The sequence below is a fragment of the Pleurodeles waltl genome, chromosome 11, assembly GCF_031143425.1.
Source record: "Pleurodeles waltl isolate 20211129_DDA chromosome 11, aPleWal1.hap1.20221129, whole genome shotgun sequence".
Classification (NCBI taxonomy): Eukaryota; Metazoa; Chordata; class Amphibia; order Caudata; family Salamandridae; genus Pleurodeles; species Pleurodeles waltl.
Window position 1 is genome coordinate 787,685,509 of NC_090450.1, and position 17,709 is coordinate 787,703,217.

Here is a 17,709-nt window from a genome sequence, read left to right on the forward strand (position 1 = left end):
AAGAAGCATAAATACATCAATATTGTCGTACAGGTGAAGCAAACATTCTGAACAAGAGTCAATGATAATAGTTTCTACTCTTAGGAATCTCATAAATTTACTTATATAGTCGGCACATTCTCGGGGCCCAAGAGCCATACGGAGAGAGGTGCCCAAGCTCTAGTGAATCTTTTACAGGCCGCTGCTCCTTTTAGTTCATACAGGCTATTCTCCAGGTGATACATAGATAAGAGTTGTGAAAACCATTGATTGAACCGTGGGGGATCAACATCACGCCACAGAGATGCTATGCAGTTACGAAATACTGACATTGCTATGAACAGAAAGTATCTATCTCGACTATTGCAGACTGAATGATCAACTCCCAGTAAAACCATTTGAGGTGTCAGATAGACTGTTTCAAGATTTTCTTCAATATATCGGATATCCCAGTAATCAAACTTCCCAGTTTTACACACTGAAAGAACATATGACAGAGATCTGCTTTCGGGCAACCGCATCGTGGACACAATTCCCGCCGTTTTGCCCCAGCTCGCAATCTTAGCAGGTGTATAATATAGATTATACAATACCATAAAGTGTTGAGCTTGCGGGCCAGCAGACACTAAAACCGTCCGTGCCATTTCCATAGACTCACAAACCTCTGTCTCTTTAGCTCCAACCCGTGCTTCCCATTTTTTAACCAATGTCGCCAGGTCATCTTGTATAGAATTTAAAAGCAGTGGATACAGATTTTTAATACCGCAGCTAGTGGGGTGTCGTGAGACTTCCATTAGCTTAATCTTATCCGTGTGCCAACCTTGGGTCATACTAGTTAGTAAAAAGGCTCTAATCTGTAAAAATTTAAAAAAGTCTATTTTTTCCAGCGCAAATTCCGCACTCAGTTCCTCAAAAGATTTGAGGTGGCTGCCAGAGTGAAACAAGTCCCCGACTTTGTGAATACCCCGATTACTCCACCTCAAGCAATAGTGGTCTTTAAATATTGCTGGAAGCGTGGGGGTAATCCACAAGGGAGTGTAGTGGCAGATTCGTCCTATACCTATCTTGCGCTTAACCTGGGTCCATGCCTTAAATGCAGCATAAATTACCTTAAATTTAACCTTTTTATAGTAGCTGGGTTCCAGAATCTGCAGGAAGACTGCGTCTGCTTCTTTGCCCAGAATCAGGGTATATATCGAAGGGAGAGCATCTTGCCGGGGTCTATCCGTAACATAAAGTATCTGTGCATACTGAAGCACTGCTGCCAAATAATAAAGTTTAAAATTGGGAAGTGCCCACCCCCCTTGCTCTCTTGGGAGAGTCATATAATGGAAAGCCCGGCGCGGCTTTTTATAGGTCCAAATGAAGCTATTAACCAATCCCTCTATTAATTTAAACCAATCTTGCCCAATCTCTAGGGGGATTGTTCTAAAGAGGTAGAGTATTTTGGGTAGAAACACCATTTTTATCACATTACAGCGTCCCATGAGTGACAAGTGTAGATTGTTAATGCGAGCAAGATCTTTCCTAGTCTTTGTTAAAATTGGGCCCATGTTTATTTTCACCACTTCGTCAAGGTTTGCTGTAAGTTTAACACCTAAATATTGTACCTGTGTCAGCACCCGCTCGTCCTTAAAATCTACTGATTCATTCACCAATATTTGGCATTTACTCTTGTTCAGCAAATAACCAGATCTTTTCCCAAACTGCAGGGCTTCCTGCTCTATTTCCCATATAGCAGTTCTGGGGTCCGTGGTCACCACCGCGATATCGTCTGCATATGCTAAAATCTTAGTACACCCCCCTTTCAATGAGACTGGCATGATCCGACCATTCCGGATCATTTTCCTGATCAAGGGATCAATATATAGCGCAAAAAGCAGTGGTGAACACGGGCACCCTTGTCGCGTGCCTCTCTGAATATTGATTGAGGACGACTTTAGCCCGGCAACTTGTATCGTAGCCGTTGGGTTTTGGTAAAGCTGTTGAATTGCCTTGACAAACCCGGGACCGATGTTATTTTTACGCAGGACAGACCATAAAAAGGGCCAATGGACCCGATCGAAGGCTTTTTCCGCGTCTAACAAGATTACTGCCATGGGAAGCCTGGTTATTGCACTAACATCAAGTAACGTAATAACTCGTCTTATATGATCTGCCGTGCTTTTCCCCGGGATGAAGCCATGCTGCCATGGAGATACTAAGCCTGAGATTACCAAACTCAAGCGGCTAGCAAGTATTTTAGCGTAGATTTTGGCATCGCTGTTAATTAAAGAAATTGGGCGATATGAACCAGGCTGAGTGGGTTCCTTGTCCTTTTTCAAAAAAACGACTATCTTAGCCTCCCCCCAGGAGGCCGGTTGAGGAGCCCCTGCTTGTACTTCAATAAATAAGTTAAGTAGCTGTTTACATATCTCCACAAAAAAAACTTTATAGAATTCTAGTGGAATTAGATGCCCCCCCTGCCGCCTTCCCACTTGCCAAGGCACGAGTTGCTACATCCAATTCCTCCAGTGTCATAGGTGCTTCTAAAGCTGCCTTATCTTCCTCTCTTAACTGACCTGATATCTCATTGCCCGCGGCATCGATCCCTTCCTCTTCTTGGGGCTGTTCTTCCTGGGTATATAATTTTTAAAGACTTCCATAATCTCAGGACCGTTGTGTACCATCCGCCCTTCTTCATTCACTAAGCTTTTAATACTCCCAAATACCTGCTTTTGTCTTATTCTTAAGGCCAGCTGTTGGCCCACTTTCCCGCTATACTCATAGCATTTCTGACGGTATACTAAAAATTTTGCATCAGCCTTATCCATGAAAATCTTGTCGGCTTCTGCCTTAATGATATTCACATCGCACAGAATGTCTGAAATATCTACTCCACTGCGGATCACTTCCCCTAGTCGCTGCTCAGCTTTAACCAGCTTTGTCTGAACTAATTTTAGCTGATCCGTGCGTATTTTCTCCTTTCTTAACCCATAGCTCAGGGTTTCTCCTCTGACAGCAGCTTTAAAAGTATCCCAAACTATCTGACAAGAAGCAGAACCCTGATTTATCTTAAAAAATTCAGGGATCCATTCCTTCATTTTATGGATATACACTGGATCAGCTAATAGTGTCCTATCAAATGTCCAAGATCTCGGCTGCGGGCCCTTTCTCCCTGTCTCCAAAGCCAAAACCAATGGGTTGTGGTCTGATATAATTCTAGGAAGTCTATTGACCCCTATTTGGTTTTGTAGAGAGGCTGTCACAAAAAAGTAGTCTAACCTGACTAATTTCTTATGCGGAGCAGAGAAAAAGGTGGACCCTGAATCCTGCGGGCAACACAACTGCCAGACGTCGATCAAGCCATGATTAATGGCCAATGACTGAAGTGCCCTAAAAACTTTGTTTTTTCTACCCAGATAGAGTGTTTGTTCCTGAATGGGTTCTTTACTATCTAAATGTATATTGAAATCTCCACACATTATGATAGGTGTTGCCCAATTCATAAGTTCTAAATTAAGCCAATCCAGTATCTATGGATCATCTGTGTTAGATCCATAAATAGAACATAGAGTGAACCTTAGTCCCTTAGCCGAGCATTCCAACAGAGCAAGCCTGCCAAGATTATCAGCAAATTGTTTATGTATAACCAGAGTATTGATCCGAGTTAATATCGCTACCCCTCTAGTGGTTGTGTGTTGTCGTGTAAAAACCGCTAGCTTCCACACATAAAACTCCATTAGCTGCTTTTGTGTACCTGGAATATGTGTTTCCTGCATACAAATAATATCGACATTCCATGACTTGAAAACCTCTCCTACAAACTGCCGCTTCTTGTTATTATTGAGCCCACAAACATTCACGGTGGCGATACGTATTTCACTTTGCTGTCCCATTTGTATGGATGCTGATCCTTCTAGTTCCCCTGTATGCCTTGTTTGACTTTGCTGCTTTCACACCCTGACACCTTTTCCACTGATAAGAGCCATCCCCGCACCCCCTGCTGCGTGTCCCATTATCCTTTTTGTCCCTGTGACGCCCCCACCCTCCTCTAACCCACCCCCCAACCCTTACCCCTACAAATGGAATCGCCAGGCTTCTGAGCCTGTAAGATGGTAATTGCCAGTCCCGTTAGCCCACCCATACGTAAAACACCTTCACACACTTATGGCTTGCCAATCAATACACGCGGCCCCTCATCTTCACCCTCCCGATCAAAACCCTTAACCGATAGATGTTCAAAAAAAAAAACACCCCAATCAGTATCACATATATTTACATATAAACAACTATTCACGGCACTCCCTCCCCCCCCTTCTCCCGTACCCCCTGCACTTGACCAGTTTTCAACTGCTGTACATATTCCCCCGCCTTAATTTCTGAAAGAAAAAATCTTGTAGTTGTTTTGTTGACAACTTTTAGACGCGCAGGGCTTAGCAAGTAGGCTTCCGCCCCCAACTCTTGAAGTTGAGCAATCATCTGCCTAAGTCGCCACTGTCTTTCTACAGTGGCATGTGCGAAGTCTGGCCTACTAAAGAATGATACACCTTCCACCGTCACCTTTGAGTTGGGGCGGGCTTTTTCAAACACAGCCTGTCTCAGTAAAAAATTACCAAAATGCACTATAATGGCCCGTGGGTAACTCTGGTCTCTATTAGTAGCAGCCAAAGCTTGTTTTTTCTTCATTAACGGAAAACGGTGTGCTCTCTAAATCTCCTTTTCCCAATCCCAACCATTCAAGTCTGGGAATGCTTGCTTAAAAAGTGAAGCTATATAAGCCCTAGTATCCTGCCCCTCGAGGTCCTCTGCTATACCCAAGATCCTCAAGTTATTCCGCCGCTGACGGTTTTCAGCATCTTCCAGTTTCCATTGAATATCCGAGATCTGCTGCCCCTGTGTCGTCGTCTGTGCTGTTGCTGCTTTAACTTCGATTTCCAGCTCCTCCGTTCGAGTCTCCATGGTGGCGATGCGTACACCAATATCCTGGCAGGATTGGACCACTTTTTTAATAGATAGTTGTAGCTGTCTGCTAGCTGCTTTCATTTTCCTGCTCTCCCTCTGAGTCTGTTCATGATTCTGAACCATTGTCCTGTAGATAAGATCCAAAGAAGGCGGTTCTGCTAGGTCGCCCGTGGGGGGGGGCACCAGAGTACTACAGGCCGAATCACTTTTCGAAAAGGCCTGTTGGGTGGCTGTATAATCCCACTGCATTTCACCATCCTCCTCTTGAGGCTTGATCGGGTCTCTCCTAAGCTTGGCCCCTGAGCTGCTCCTGGCTTCAGTTTTCTCAGCTGATTTTCTTCTGCATGTTAAGTAGTTCGATACCCAGATACTTGCAGCAGAGCTACTCTCGATATCTGAATCTGTTAAAGGAATTTCTTCGTCCAAATCTGAGTCTTTAGACTGATCAGAGAGAGAAAAAAAACTCTCTGCTGTATCAAATGGCCCCTGATCGGTGTTTGTTGGTTTCGCCTCTTTTCCCCTCTGGGCAGGAGCTGGGGGGGTAGTCTCATATATCGTTGAGGACTTGGCCATATCGTCAATTTGTTGCAAATTTAACTTGCAGCTTGATGGACTAGATTGTACTACACATTTCTCTGGAATGGATTCCTGAGACCTCTGATTTGACTCCTTAAGTTCCTGCTCGGGTAGCTTCGCACACCCCATTGGGGGGAGGGCCACCCCCTCCCCGCTATTTCCTGGGCTTGTACTGGCGGTCTCCTGACAGGGTGGCTCCCTCCCCCCTGCATCGAACATAGGAGTGAATGCTTCAGGAGATGTAAATGCAACAGGTACATGCTCATCATCGACTCCTAACACGTTTGGTTGCGCATCACAAGCTGCCTTTTCCGTGGACCTTTGCTTAGGCCGCATCACGCTAGAAAACATTGTTGGAACAGAGTACCTTGCGTCTTTTTCCATGTCGGTTGTTTTGTGCGGGCCCCCTTTCACTTGAAGATTGCTGTGCTCCTTTGATCCGGGGACCGGTAGCTTTTTATCCTTTCTGGTTCCTCCTGGGTCTTGGTTCTGCCGTGCCCGTAAGGAGTGAGGGGTCCTTTTTGTCTTCGCTGCCATCCGAGCGTCCCACACGCCCCAAACACCAACTAATATTGCCAGGAAGCGGCGGGAATCGCGCTTAGCCGAGAGGGGTAAGAGCGCGGGTCTGAAGCGAGCATCACGCTCGCATATTCTTGCGGGGCCCACCGGTGCCTGCCGTTGCGGCCCCGATCCTGGCAGGGACCACCAGAAAGCCGAAAAGCGCCGCAGCGGTCCGTGGTGCCGGCGCACAGCGTCCGCGGCATCCGCGGCCGCAGGTGAGCGAGAGCCGCGTGTGGTCTGGGGATGGGCTAGAGCGGTAGTGGTGATCAGCCGGGAAATCCGGCCGCCATCTTGGATTCCGGCGCCTGGGGAACTTCTAAGGTAAGAAATCTGCAACTAGAATTTGTCCCTTAATGATAATTGATTACTGAAGGTAAGTAACTTGTTAATTTGTTAAATAGGTTGAGAAATATTGAGGCTCCAGCAAGTGCCCTTCCTGTAACCTAGCCGATAAAGCTCTAGATCATTGTGCCTTCTTTTGCCCCGCATATGCTCGACCACGTAAAAAATGGCTGAAACCTGTATGTAAACTCCTGGGTTTCCACCATTAGGTGCTTGCTCTGCGTATACTATGCTCAAACATGAGAGAAGTGATTGTTATTGCAGTGACAAAATTCTTATATGTTGCTTGGCTTGTTCTTAACCATATTGTCAGCTGCTGAACATTTGATATGTTTTAGACCGTATCTGTTACCTAATGTTTTCTCTCTTTATTAAGTCTTTTAGCATTTCAGCTTTTTTATTGCTTGTTCTTTTTATAATGTGTCTTCTATTGTTCCTAAGACTTCAGGAGTTTTAACTGGTGCTATTTGCAAGTATGTTCAAAGCACCTATAGATAATCCTAGTGGTCAGGGGTGTTTGACTCTAAAGTATCTGTTTATATTCTTAAGAGCTTTGGCACTTAGTATGTGATTGATGGCACTTTATTTTTAAACATTGCTTAGAATATTGTATTTTTTTTTATCTTGCGTATTTTGAAGTGTGTGTGTTTTATGGATTATTGTATCCGAAATAAACAGCCTTGATTGATTTGCAAAACCTCACAGTACATGGTCTATGGTCAACATTTCAGAAACGCTTCCACACCAGTCATCTGGAGATTCTAGCAGTTCAACTAACTCTAAAAGCCTTTCGCAGTCATCTTCACAACAAACTAGTATTAGTACATACAGACAACACGACTGCAATGCATAATATTAAAAAATAGGGGTGGAGGGACATAGTGCATATGGCATTGGGCCATACATCACAACTCCAAGCAGAATATTTACCAAGGGTCAACACAAACTTTGCAGACATGCTCGGCAGAACACATCAACAGGTGCATGAGTGGGGAGAATGACATAACACTTCTAAACTCTTACTTTAAACGGTAAGAAACCCCAGAGATAGATCTATATGTGACACAACACAAAATGCTAAAACTTCACATCCAGGTTTCCTCATCCACAATCCAACTGCAATGTCCTATGGATCAGTTGTTTGGGGATGTTTGCTTATGCCTTTCTCCCACTCATTCGATTTGTGGTGCAAAAGCTAACTGAAACATCCCTAACACTAATCCTAATAGCCCCAACATAGGCACGACAAGCATGGTCCGCAACCTTACTACAACCATCCGTAGTGCCACACGAAAAGTTACCACTCTAGCCGCATCCTCCAACTCAGGACCAAGGAAGGGTAATGCACTCCAGTCCTACACAGCTCAACCTAGCAATCTGGCTCCTGAAATCTTAGAATTTGGACTACTCAGTCTACCACAGGAATGCATGGATATTCTCAAACAAACACGTAGACCAGCTACACAAGCATGTTACGCAGCAAAATGGAAAATAATTTTACATTAATGTTCAAATAAACAAATCCAACAGTGCTAGACCTCATTGGTTATCTCTTCCATCTGCAGCAAGCAGGTCTTGCTTATACATCAGTAAGATCATATTTAGTGACTTTAGCTGCTTACATGCAAAACAGACTGCATATAACTTTTTAAAGTTCCAGTGGTTAAAACATTTATGGAAGGACTAAAAAGAGTCATTACACCTTCCACCCCACCTTAATATTGTTCTTACTAGACTCATGGGCCACCCTTTGATCCCCTTCATTCCTGTGACCTGAAAGACTGTCATCATATATTTGGAGTTGGGGCATGGTCTTGCCCATGGTAGGCAGCGACCACTCCCTCTTATAAAAAAAAAAAAAAAAAAAATGTATATATATTCTTTGGTGTATATTGGGCTTTTTAAACCCCCAGGTGTAATAGGGGGCAGAAAGACTTTGTCCCCATTTTTTGGGGGTGGGGGCATTGCCGTGCCTATTCTAGGCAGCCCCCTTCCCTAGAGTCCCTGTGCATAGTGGTGGAAGCTGTGCTCAGGAGGTTGAGCTGTGCCTCTGAACACCAATGGAAAGGACAGTAAATGAGCTGATCAGCTCTATTTACTTTCATTTTCTTTGTAATGACATTGGCATGTCGTCATTACAGGGAGGAGATCGTTTCAGCCTTGATTGCTGGGTAAGGTCTTCTCCAGCAACCCAGGCTGAAATATCAAAATGAAATCCCCCCCTTGTGTCCGGACCAGATGGATTTCCTGCTCGTGTGCAGAGGACGAAACTGAGCCGTCCTCAGCACACGAACACTGTGACTGAGGACGGCTCAGTTTTATCCTCAGAATTGAAGGGGTTAAGAACACGTTTTCAAACATATACATCCACCACTAGCTAACCACCACTTTTGGGAGCACTGCTTTCCATTTAATGCTAAGCATATATATCTACGGCCAACTATGCTACAAATTAAATATGTTGACCTGTAAGCATCTATTCGTAGTGTATAGTGCCGTAGATTCATATACATGCACCCTCCTCCACTGCATTTATTGGTTCACACATTTTCTTGCATATTAATGTTCTACATTATACTAATATTCACTTGCATGCTCATCTTTTCTGCCATTTTTTTGCTTCTATTTTAAAGCTCACCCGATGAGCTAAAAAAACATTCTTACAAAGGATCAACAGACTATGGGAGTCACTATATCTAAGAATTGATGCTTTCAGGTTAAGTAACATATTCCTTCATAACACGTGTACTGCAGAAGTGTCATCGCTGTGGTATTACTCTGAGTAAAGTTAATATTTTTATTTATACGTTCAAAACAACTCACGAAATGAGACATGAACATTTGGACTATGAGTGTTACACAAATACTTAATATGAGATGGCTGTGGCAGGCATGGTCACCTGTCTCTTGAGTGTAAATATTCATAAATATATATATATTTGTTGCTGCCAGGGGACAGCTGCGTAGCTATATTCTCATCCTGCAAGTCCAATGCCCTTTTGCTGCTTCAGATGTATAATCGTTTTCTAAATTTGTTTCTGTGACATTTATAGGAATATTTTATAAATAATTCATTAAACAATAGTAATTTGGAAAGACAACAGTGTGACCTAATTTCACTACTAAACATTGTCACCATGCACATCAGTTCTTAAGTAGTAATGAGAGTTCAAATGCCTAAGCTAATATTGCCTCCTTTTGTTGGTTCTGGTGTGATGTTTGACAAATGTTTTTGTACACTTTTCTTTATATGTATTTTTTGTTCTGTTTTTCAGGACTTTACCTATGTTCATAGGGTTCCTACAGTGCAGCCTTTCATTGGCTCCTCCATGTTTGCACCCTTAAAGGTGCTTCCAAGCCAGTGTCTCCATCCTTTAAAGATACCTGACCATTGTGTGTATCCACCACCATGGGCTATCCCTTCAAAAATTGAGCATCTTCCACTAGCTGTTCCAGCACCTTTCATCAGAGATGGTTATACGTAAGTAAAAGTTGCCTTCTATTCTAGACAGAACTAAAGCTCAATTGAATCTAATCAGGTCCGTGAAGAGCCACACATTTCTCAATCTTTCACTTAATCTGGGACTACCTGGTTGTCTCTTTTCAACTCCAATCCTAACTCCTCCCAGCTCAGCATGTCTCATTACCCTCCACTTGATGTTGTGTCTGATCAGCCATCCCCAAGTTTTCTGTAGCATCCTCCTGTTACCTCCCAACCCTAAGACAACCTATTTCCCACCTAACTGTTTGCTTCAGTGTAACCTCATTACCGCTCACTGTGACCACTTTCACTGTCTGTCCTGATACTTTGTGTAGCTGTTGCTGGTCCATGACCTATTTTTCATTGTGTAACACACTTAATCTGATCTACTGGTTGCTGAGCCTCACATAACCTTTACCTAACTTCCCACACAGTCTACTCCCAGTTGATCATACTTCCCCACATATTTACAGCACTTGCCGCAAACCAATTCTTTCTCCCTCCTTTCCAATCTATTCACATGGTCTTTCCTAATTAGAAGAATTTAGGTGCATACAGACTTGTGAACAGTTCCAGTTTCTGAATCTGTTTCCGATGCCACATTTTGATTTAACCGATGTGTTTATTGTCCATCACGGAGTCTATTGTCTTGATCCTTCAACTCCGGGTCTTTATTTGGTAGGTTTTATTTCTGATGTATAAAAAGATGTATGTCAAATATGTTGAAATCATTTGTGAAGTAAAATAATGATTTTCACCAGCAGCAACCCATCTACTATTTGTAGTTATGATTTTTGAGAGCCTAGAGTTTGTTGAAAAGATATCTGTATTTAAAAAATAACTGCAACACATAGTAAGAGACTTTCACTTGTAATGCTGAAGTTTATCATTCAACAGTAATGTTGGACTCCTGTCCAAAGAGTAAGTTTTAGCAGGCTGTTTAACATCCTAAATCCTAGAACAGGGAAACCTATATATTTTTGGTTGACCATGTTTAGTATAAGATGTTTAGGGGTAGTGAGCTGTGGGCTTCTTTGATCATCAATGAGACACCACTACAGGTTTCTCACTGGTTTGGGGTCCACATAAGTCACCTTCAGTTACAATGAACATGGTCTCAGAAATATAAATCTATGATTGTATGTTAAATTATCATGTGCCCCCATACCTTGGTCTGCGACTAGGGCATCCCACAAATAGATAAGTTTGTCACTGCAGAAAACTGCAGTTGTCCAAATGTTTCTTCTTGCTACTAGCATCTAGAAACTCTCTCCCCACTGACTTTTCTACTGTAGATACGACAACTCCAAATTATTTTTCTCACTTGGAACACTCAAACCCACTAGAACCTACAATTCAGTTTTGCCTACCTTTAAGTGGAATCAATCAAAAAAATTATAAACTAAATCTGTCTCTCAGCTTTGTCCATGCCTTTCTCATACCCTTCTCCTAGCTGCACAAGAAGTAGTCTGTGCTCTCTCTGATATATATAACTCTTCCTTAGCTTCAACTGTAGTTCTTACTAGTTAGAAACAGGCACAACTAATCCTACTTCTGAAAAAGCCTCCAGCCGAATATGTGGTGCAGAGTAATTTTAGACGTACTTCCCTTCTGCCACTGCCAGCTAAAATAATTAAGGAGATCAATAGTATATTGAAATAGCCTTCTTGACCCCTCTCAAACAGGGACCAGAGCATTGCGCAGTACAGAGTCTTCTTTATTATCTGCTACAGAAGCCCTATGAGAAATATTAGACTGAGGAAGCATAGCTGCTTTGATATTATTGGATCTGAGTGCTGCGTCACTACACCCTCCCAAATTGATTGGCCTTGGGCAGCATCCATGGGAAAGCACTAGACTGACTAACCTCATTCTTGACATCTAAATCCCAAGCTGTTCAGCTGTCCTGCTACTGTTAACCTTCTCTCCCTCTAAAATGTGGTGGTCATCTCAGCTTATCTTTGAACCCTACACTATTTGATTTGCAGGTGTCCCCTCTTAGCCATTCGTCTTCAGTCGTGTTACTTTCAATTGTTATTGCAAGCCAACGATAACTAGATAATAACTGTATGGAGCTGGCTCTGTATATACTATACCAAAGTAAGGTATAGTGTGCACAGAGTCCAGTGGATCCCCCAGAGGCTTTAGAGGGTAAGGTAGATAGAACAAATGCTCTCTTTTGTGGCAGTGTGGTCGAATAGTGAGGCTTATCAAAGGGTAGTGCTAAGCTTTTGTTGTAAACGCTCAGTCAAGAAATGAGGCACACACTCAATGACTATTTCTAGTCCATTGTTTTCTGTATAAAAAAATATATACTTTGTTACTATATTTTTAGAACAAAACCTATCTCTTTTGCAGCTAAGGACAGTTTCAAGAATGTATCACTTTCAAGTATCAAATGCACTTTCTTTGTAATTCACAGTTAAAAAAGATTTCAAGTAAGTAATACTCTTCAATATCAAAAGTATGCACAGTGCAATTGAAAACAATGCTGTTCTAGAGGGGAAAAAGTACATACACAGTTTACCGGTAAGCACTAGACTTACAGTTCCAGTCTTCGGGGGTTAAGGTGTCCACAGGACGAGGTTCGATTTGACACAGAGTGCACCACCAACAACAACCGGGCCGGGCAGGTTCAGAGGTCATAGTTGGTGTTGAGCACCCACTAAAACCAATGGAGACGGGGGGGCACTCACAAGAGAACAGTTTGCAGGTAAGTACCCGCAGAGTTGGGTCACGGGCCCAAGGGGGTTTAGATCAGCACCAATGGGCCACAGGTAAGCACCAAACATACACCCTAGCGGAACGGAAACTGCTGGGTGCAGGGTGCAAGCACAGCGTTTGGTGCCCAGTGCAATCCTATGAAGAACTCCAGGTTCACACAGAGGCTGCAGGCTTGGTTCAGGGTGTTGGCAGAAGAAGACCAACGGCTGGACAGGTTAGTCGAGGCTCCTCTGAACTCGATGAACCGTCGGCTGGGTTCCCCAAGGCCGGGGGGTGGGGTTGAGGGGGGCTGCGCTGCAGGTGCAGGGGGTACCTTTAGGCATCTGGTATCTTCACCAGATCCAGTCGTCAAGGGGGGGGAGGGTCCTCTGGATTCAGGCAGCTGGCGTTGTGGTGGTGGCCAGGATGGGTCAACCTGGGGTGGACTCTAGGTCGAAATCACCGGTGGGCTCTCTCTTGTCTCTGAACTCAGGCCATGTATGTCTGGTGCAGAGTGGGCAGGACTCGTGGATCTGGAGGGCTCTGGAGTCCTTGCAGGAGATTTTTTTGTGGACAGGGCCGCTATCCGCTGCAGATCCTAGGGAAGGCAGACAGTCCCCTGAGGGTTTGTAGAGTTGGGAGTCTTCACTGCTGGTGCAGCTCTTCAGTCTTTCTTCTTCTAAGGGTGCCAGGAATCTGAAGAGCAATGTTCAGGGGTGCCCCTAAATACTAGATTTTGGGGTGTTACAGGGGTCAGAGGGCAGTTGCCAATGGCTTCTGACCCTGAGGGTGGCTACACCCATCCTGTGCCGCTCCCTTTGTGGAGGGAGGGCACATACTTAACACTGTTGGCTATCTCCCGCCAAAACAAGGTGAAGGATTCTGCCAGGAGGGGTTCACCTCAGCTCTGGGCACCCTAGCGGTGGTCCCAGCAGGGGTGGATACTCCTCCTGGTGTTTACTAACTTTCCGCTGGACCTGCCGCACAAAAGTGGGTCCTGGTCCGGGGAGGGGAGGATTTGGGGGAGGGGTCAGGTGGCATCTCCACTGGTTGGAATGCCCTGAGGCAGCATAACAAAATGCAGGAACCTTTGAGGCTCACCACCAAGTGTTGCTCTTCCTGCAGGGAGGAGGTGTGAAGCACCCCGGCCCAGTGCAGGCTTTGTCCCTGACTCCTGATGGCACAAAGGCGCTCTCCCCATGGGGTCAAAAACGTGTCTGGTGGTGGCAGGGCTGCCATAGACTGATGAGCCACACACTAGAGAGTTGAATGAATTTCAGGGGGCATCTCTAAGGTGCCCTCTGGGTGCATTTTTCAATAAATTCAACACTGCCATCATTGTGAGTTTATTGACTCTTATAAGGATTATGGCTAGGGTGATGAGTTCATTCATCTCTATGCTAATGACAATTGGCTTGCATGGACACTTCCTATATAGGAAAGTAGTACCTTTCTGGTGTAGTTACCTCACACTTTTTGCGTGGTATCAGTGTGTTTAGACTGTAGTACACTGTGATTCTTCTAACTAGGACCCCAGTGTCTGTGCTCTCTCCCCTAAATTTAGTTGTAAGGTAACGTTTGCACCTCACAATTGGCATACTGGTGCACCCATGTAAGTCCCTAGTATATGATACTTGTGTACCCTGGGCATTGGTACACCAGGCGTCCCCCATGGGGGCTGCATGTTTTGTGCCACCCATGGGGGCCCATGCAAACTGTGACTATAGGTCTGCCATTGCAGCCTGAGTGAAATGGTGCTTGCACCTTTCACTCCAGTTTTTCTTCTATCATGGTCACTGCATTCTGACCCTGTAAGTCACCTCATGGGTAGGCCCTTCAGCCCAAGGGGCTGGGTTCATGGTTCCAAGTGTGAGGCTACCCCTGCATGAGCAGAGGTGCCCCTACAAACCCTAGACTGCATTCCCTGGGTTTTTGAAAGGGCAGGGAAGCCTTAAGGTATGTAGTGGACCCTTGTCAACACAAGTGGTCAAGCTACATAATGACTTTATCGAACATAGGCATGTTTGGTACCAAACATGTTGGAATCATCTTACTACACCGATTCCAGTGCTAGTTGCATGATAACATGTACTCTGGGGGCTCCCTAGGGGTTCCCAAGGTCTGCATGTACAGCCTTGCAGGGTCTGCATGACAGCCCGTGCTGCTGCACTCTCCTATCACTGTTCTGCCCTCCTCCTGAGCTTAACCCGGGCAGGGGAAATCAGAACAAAGGGGAGTTCCTGTAGGATAGAGGTGTGACCACCTCTTCTTTAGAAATAAGTGCCTCTGGGATGGGGTAAGGGTGCCACCAGTCTGCTTTGATGGGCATATTTGGTGCCCTCCTTGCATAAACCAGTTTGCACCAGTGCAGGAACCTCTGGTTCCCGCTCTGGCTTGAAACTACACAAAGGACAGGGGAGTGACCACCCCCTGTGTCCAGCTCCTCCCCGAGGGAGGTGCACAGAGCTCTGCCAGGTGGCCACTTGATTCTGCCATCTTTGAAATAAGATGAGCAGTGGACCCTGAGAGCATCTGACTGGTTAGTCCAGTTGGGAGACGTTCTTGACCCCCTTTGATAGGTGGGTCACTGCAGTAAGTGTCCAAACCCCTTCATGGGTTACTTAACGGCTCCCTAAGGGTGGGACCCCAGATTTGTCTCCATAACTTCAGGAAGACACTTCTGCAACCAGGACACCGGAACCACTGCTGTTCTTCACTGGAACCAGAAGCAAGACTATAACCAGTAGGAGGGCTCCTACTGCAACTTTGTTTCCAAGTTCTGCAAAGACTTCTGCAACCCCTTGGCTGTGCATCCTCTAGGGTCACTAGGACACTGCCTGCACTTATGAAAGCAAGAAGGAATCTCTCTTGTAGTGGGACACTCCCCTGCATCCGTAGGCACCTCAACGATGAACCGGCTTATGGATCCTGCTGTCCCACGGACTCTCCAAGGCTCTGCAACACAGGTGGTGGTTCTGTGGCTGTCCAGAAGTTTGACTTATCTTCTTTGCAACTGGGAAGTTTGTGGTCCCCTGCTGGAGCTGCTTGGCTGGAACCCCTCGTACTGTGTCTGCTTGTTGTTGCCAAGGCTTTTTGGCTTTTCAGCCCGAAGACCTCCTAGCTCAAGAAGTCTGTGCCTCCAGTACACTTCAGCTCCAAAAACATTATCTTCTCTGCAACTCCTGCAAAGTGGCCATCCCTCTTTGCTGTGTGCCTGAGGCCTCCCTGTGACTCCATGTGCCTGCTGCCAGAAGGTATGGCTGGGGCCTTCAACGGTTCTTGCAGGCTCGCCTACTAGCTGAGGGCTGGCCTTAAACTACCTTCCAAGGTTGGGTCACCTGGACCTTGCCGGTCCCGTCAAATCTTTAAAACTCCGAGCAAGGCTTCTCTGCATTTGCCAATGCTTGGTGGTGGTCCCAATGACCTCTCTGCAATTCGACGACTAACGTGGGACAGCTCGTGGACTACTCCTGGGATCTTCCTGCATCGCCTAGACTCCAGAGCTGCACTTCTTCATTCACTGTCCTTAAGGAATTTGGTCATTTCATGCCTTTACTCTCCTGTTACTAAATATATTTTTGTATGACCATATCTCCAGTTAGTAGCTATACCAAAGTTAGTTCTAGACTGTCTAATTATAATTAATGTTGTATATTTTTCTAACACTGGTGTGGTTCTTTCCTGTGTGTACTTCACTGACCAACCTGTGTGGTATTTCCAACCACTTTACACCCTCCTGGATAACCCTCTGCTGCTCTCCACAGTGACCTCTATAAGAGCTCTGGTTATCTAGAGCCGCCTACACTATCACTAAGGGTTGCCTCACCTATAGGTGTAAATCATACACCGAGCCAGCCTCCTACACTTCCCAATAGTCAACCCTTTTCTTCCCTCCTGGCCCGGCCACGGAAGAAGCTGGAGACTGGATGGTGGAGTTTGATATGCAGAACACCTATTCACATATTCCTGTCCTGCCAGCTCATTGGCACTACCTGCAGTTTGTGGTGGTTAAGGAGCATTTTCAGTCCACTGTGCTCCCCCTTGGTCTCACCAGTGCCCCTCAGATGTTCACAAAAGTTAAGGAGGTGTCGGCAGCACACCTTCGAAGGTCAGGGGTGCCAGTCTTCCCCTAACTCATCGACTGGCTGTTGGGCGGGCTTGCCCTCGGCAGTGATCAACCACCTCCATACTATGGGAAACTCTTGTCATCCTTTGGGTTCACCATGCAACGTGTCGAAGTTACACCTGACTCCTTCCCAAGCACTTCAGACCCATTGTGGGCACAGTTTGGTTTTGTGTCTTTCCTCTAGGAAAGAGATTCCAGGACATTCAGGTTATGATCCTGATCTTTTAGCCTCGAACCTGGACTTCATTGAGGTAGACGTGGAGGTTGGCGGCCTCCTGCATCCTGTTCAAGCACACCAGGTGGCATATGCGGGCTCTGCAGTGGGATCTGAAGTCCCAGTGAGCTCAACATCTAGGGGACCTCTCCAACCATATTCAGATTTTGGGAAAGACTGCAAAGGAGCTGCCGTGGCAGAAGCTGAATCGCAATTGGGTTAGCAGTAGACCCCTCTCCCTTCCCCACGCAGAGCTGACAGTGGTGACTGCTGTATTGCTTCTGGGATGGTGGTCATCTGGGAGAGGTGCAGATCAGAGACCACTGGTCTCCCAAGGAATCCTGGCTCCACATCAACCTTCTGTAGCGGAAGGCTATCTGCTTGGCGCTAAGTATTCCTGCTGTCCAGCAAAGGGAGGCTGGTGCAGGTGCTCATCGACAATGCCACTGTCTTGTTGTACTGCAACAAATAGAGGAAATGTGGTCATGGACCTTTTGCCAGAAGGCCTTGTGCCTTTGGAAATTGGTCAACTGCCAAGGAATCTTCCTGGTGGTGAACCACCTCGCAGGAGTTTTGAATGCCAGGGCGGACAAACTCACCCATCTGCACCTAGCAGATCACTAGTGACAATGACATCTGGAAGTTGCGGAAAGTTTCTTCTGCGATTGGAAAGAACCTTCACTCAAGCTATCAGCCACTGCAAAGAATGCACAGTGTCAGCAGTGTGTTGGAGCTTTCAAGGCTTCCCTTGCTTAGGGATGCGTTCTACCTCAAGTCTTTCTC

General features: G+C 45.5%; 1 protein-coding gene across 2 annotated transcripts in view; it reads left to right on the plus strand.

Moving 5' to 3' along the window:
* Positions 1–17,709, plus strand: part of MED13L (mediator complex subunit 13L) — a 982,865-nt gene that overhangs the window by 696,446 nt on the left and 268,710 nt on the right. For both annotated transcript variants that reach the window (XM_069214516.1, XM_069214517.1), the window contains exon 16: positions 9,678–9,883. In XM_069214516.1, coding sequence (XP_069070617.1) covers positions 9,678–9,883 — 206 coding nt within the window. The remainder of the gene's footprint in view (positions 1–9,677; positions 9,884–17,709) is intronic.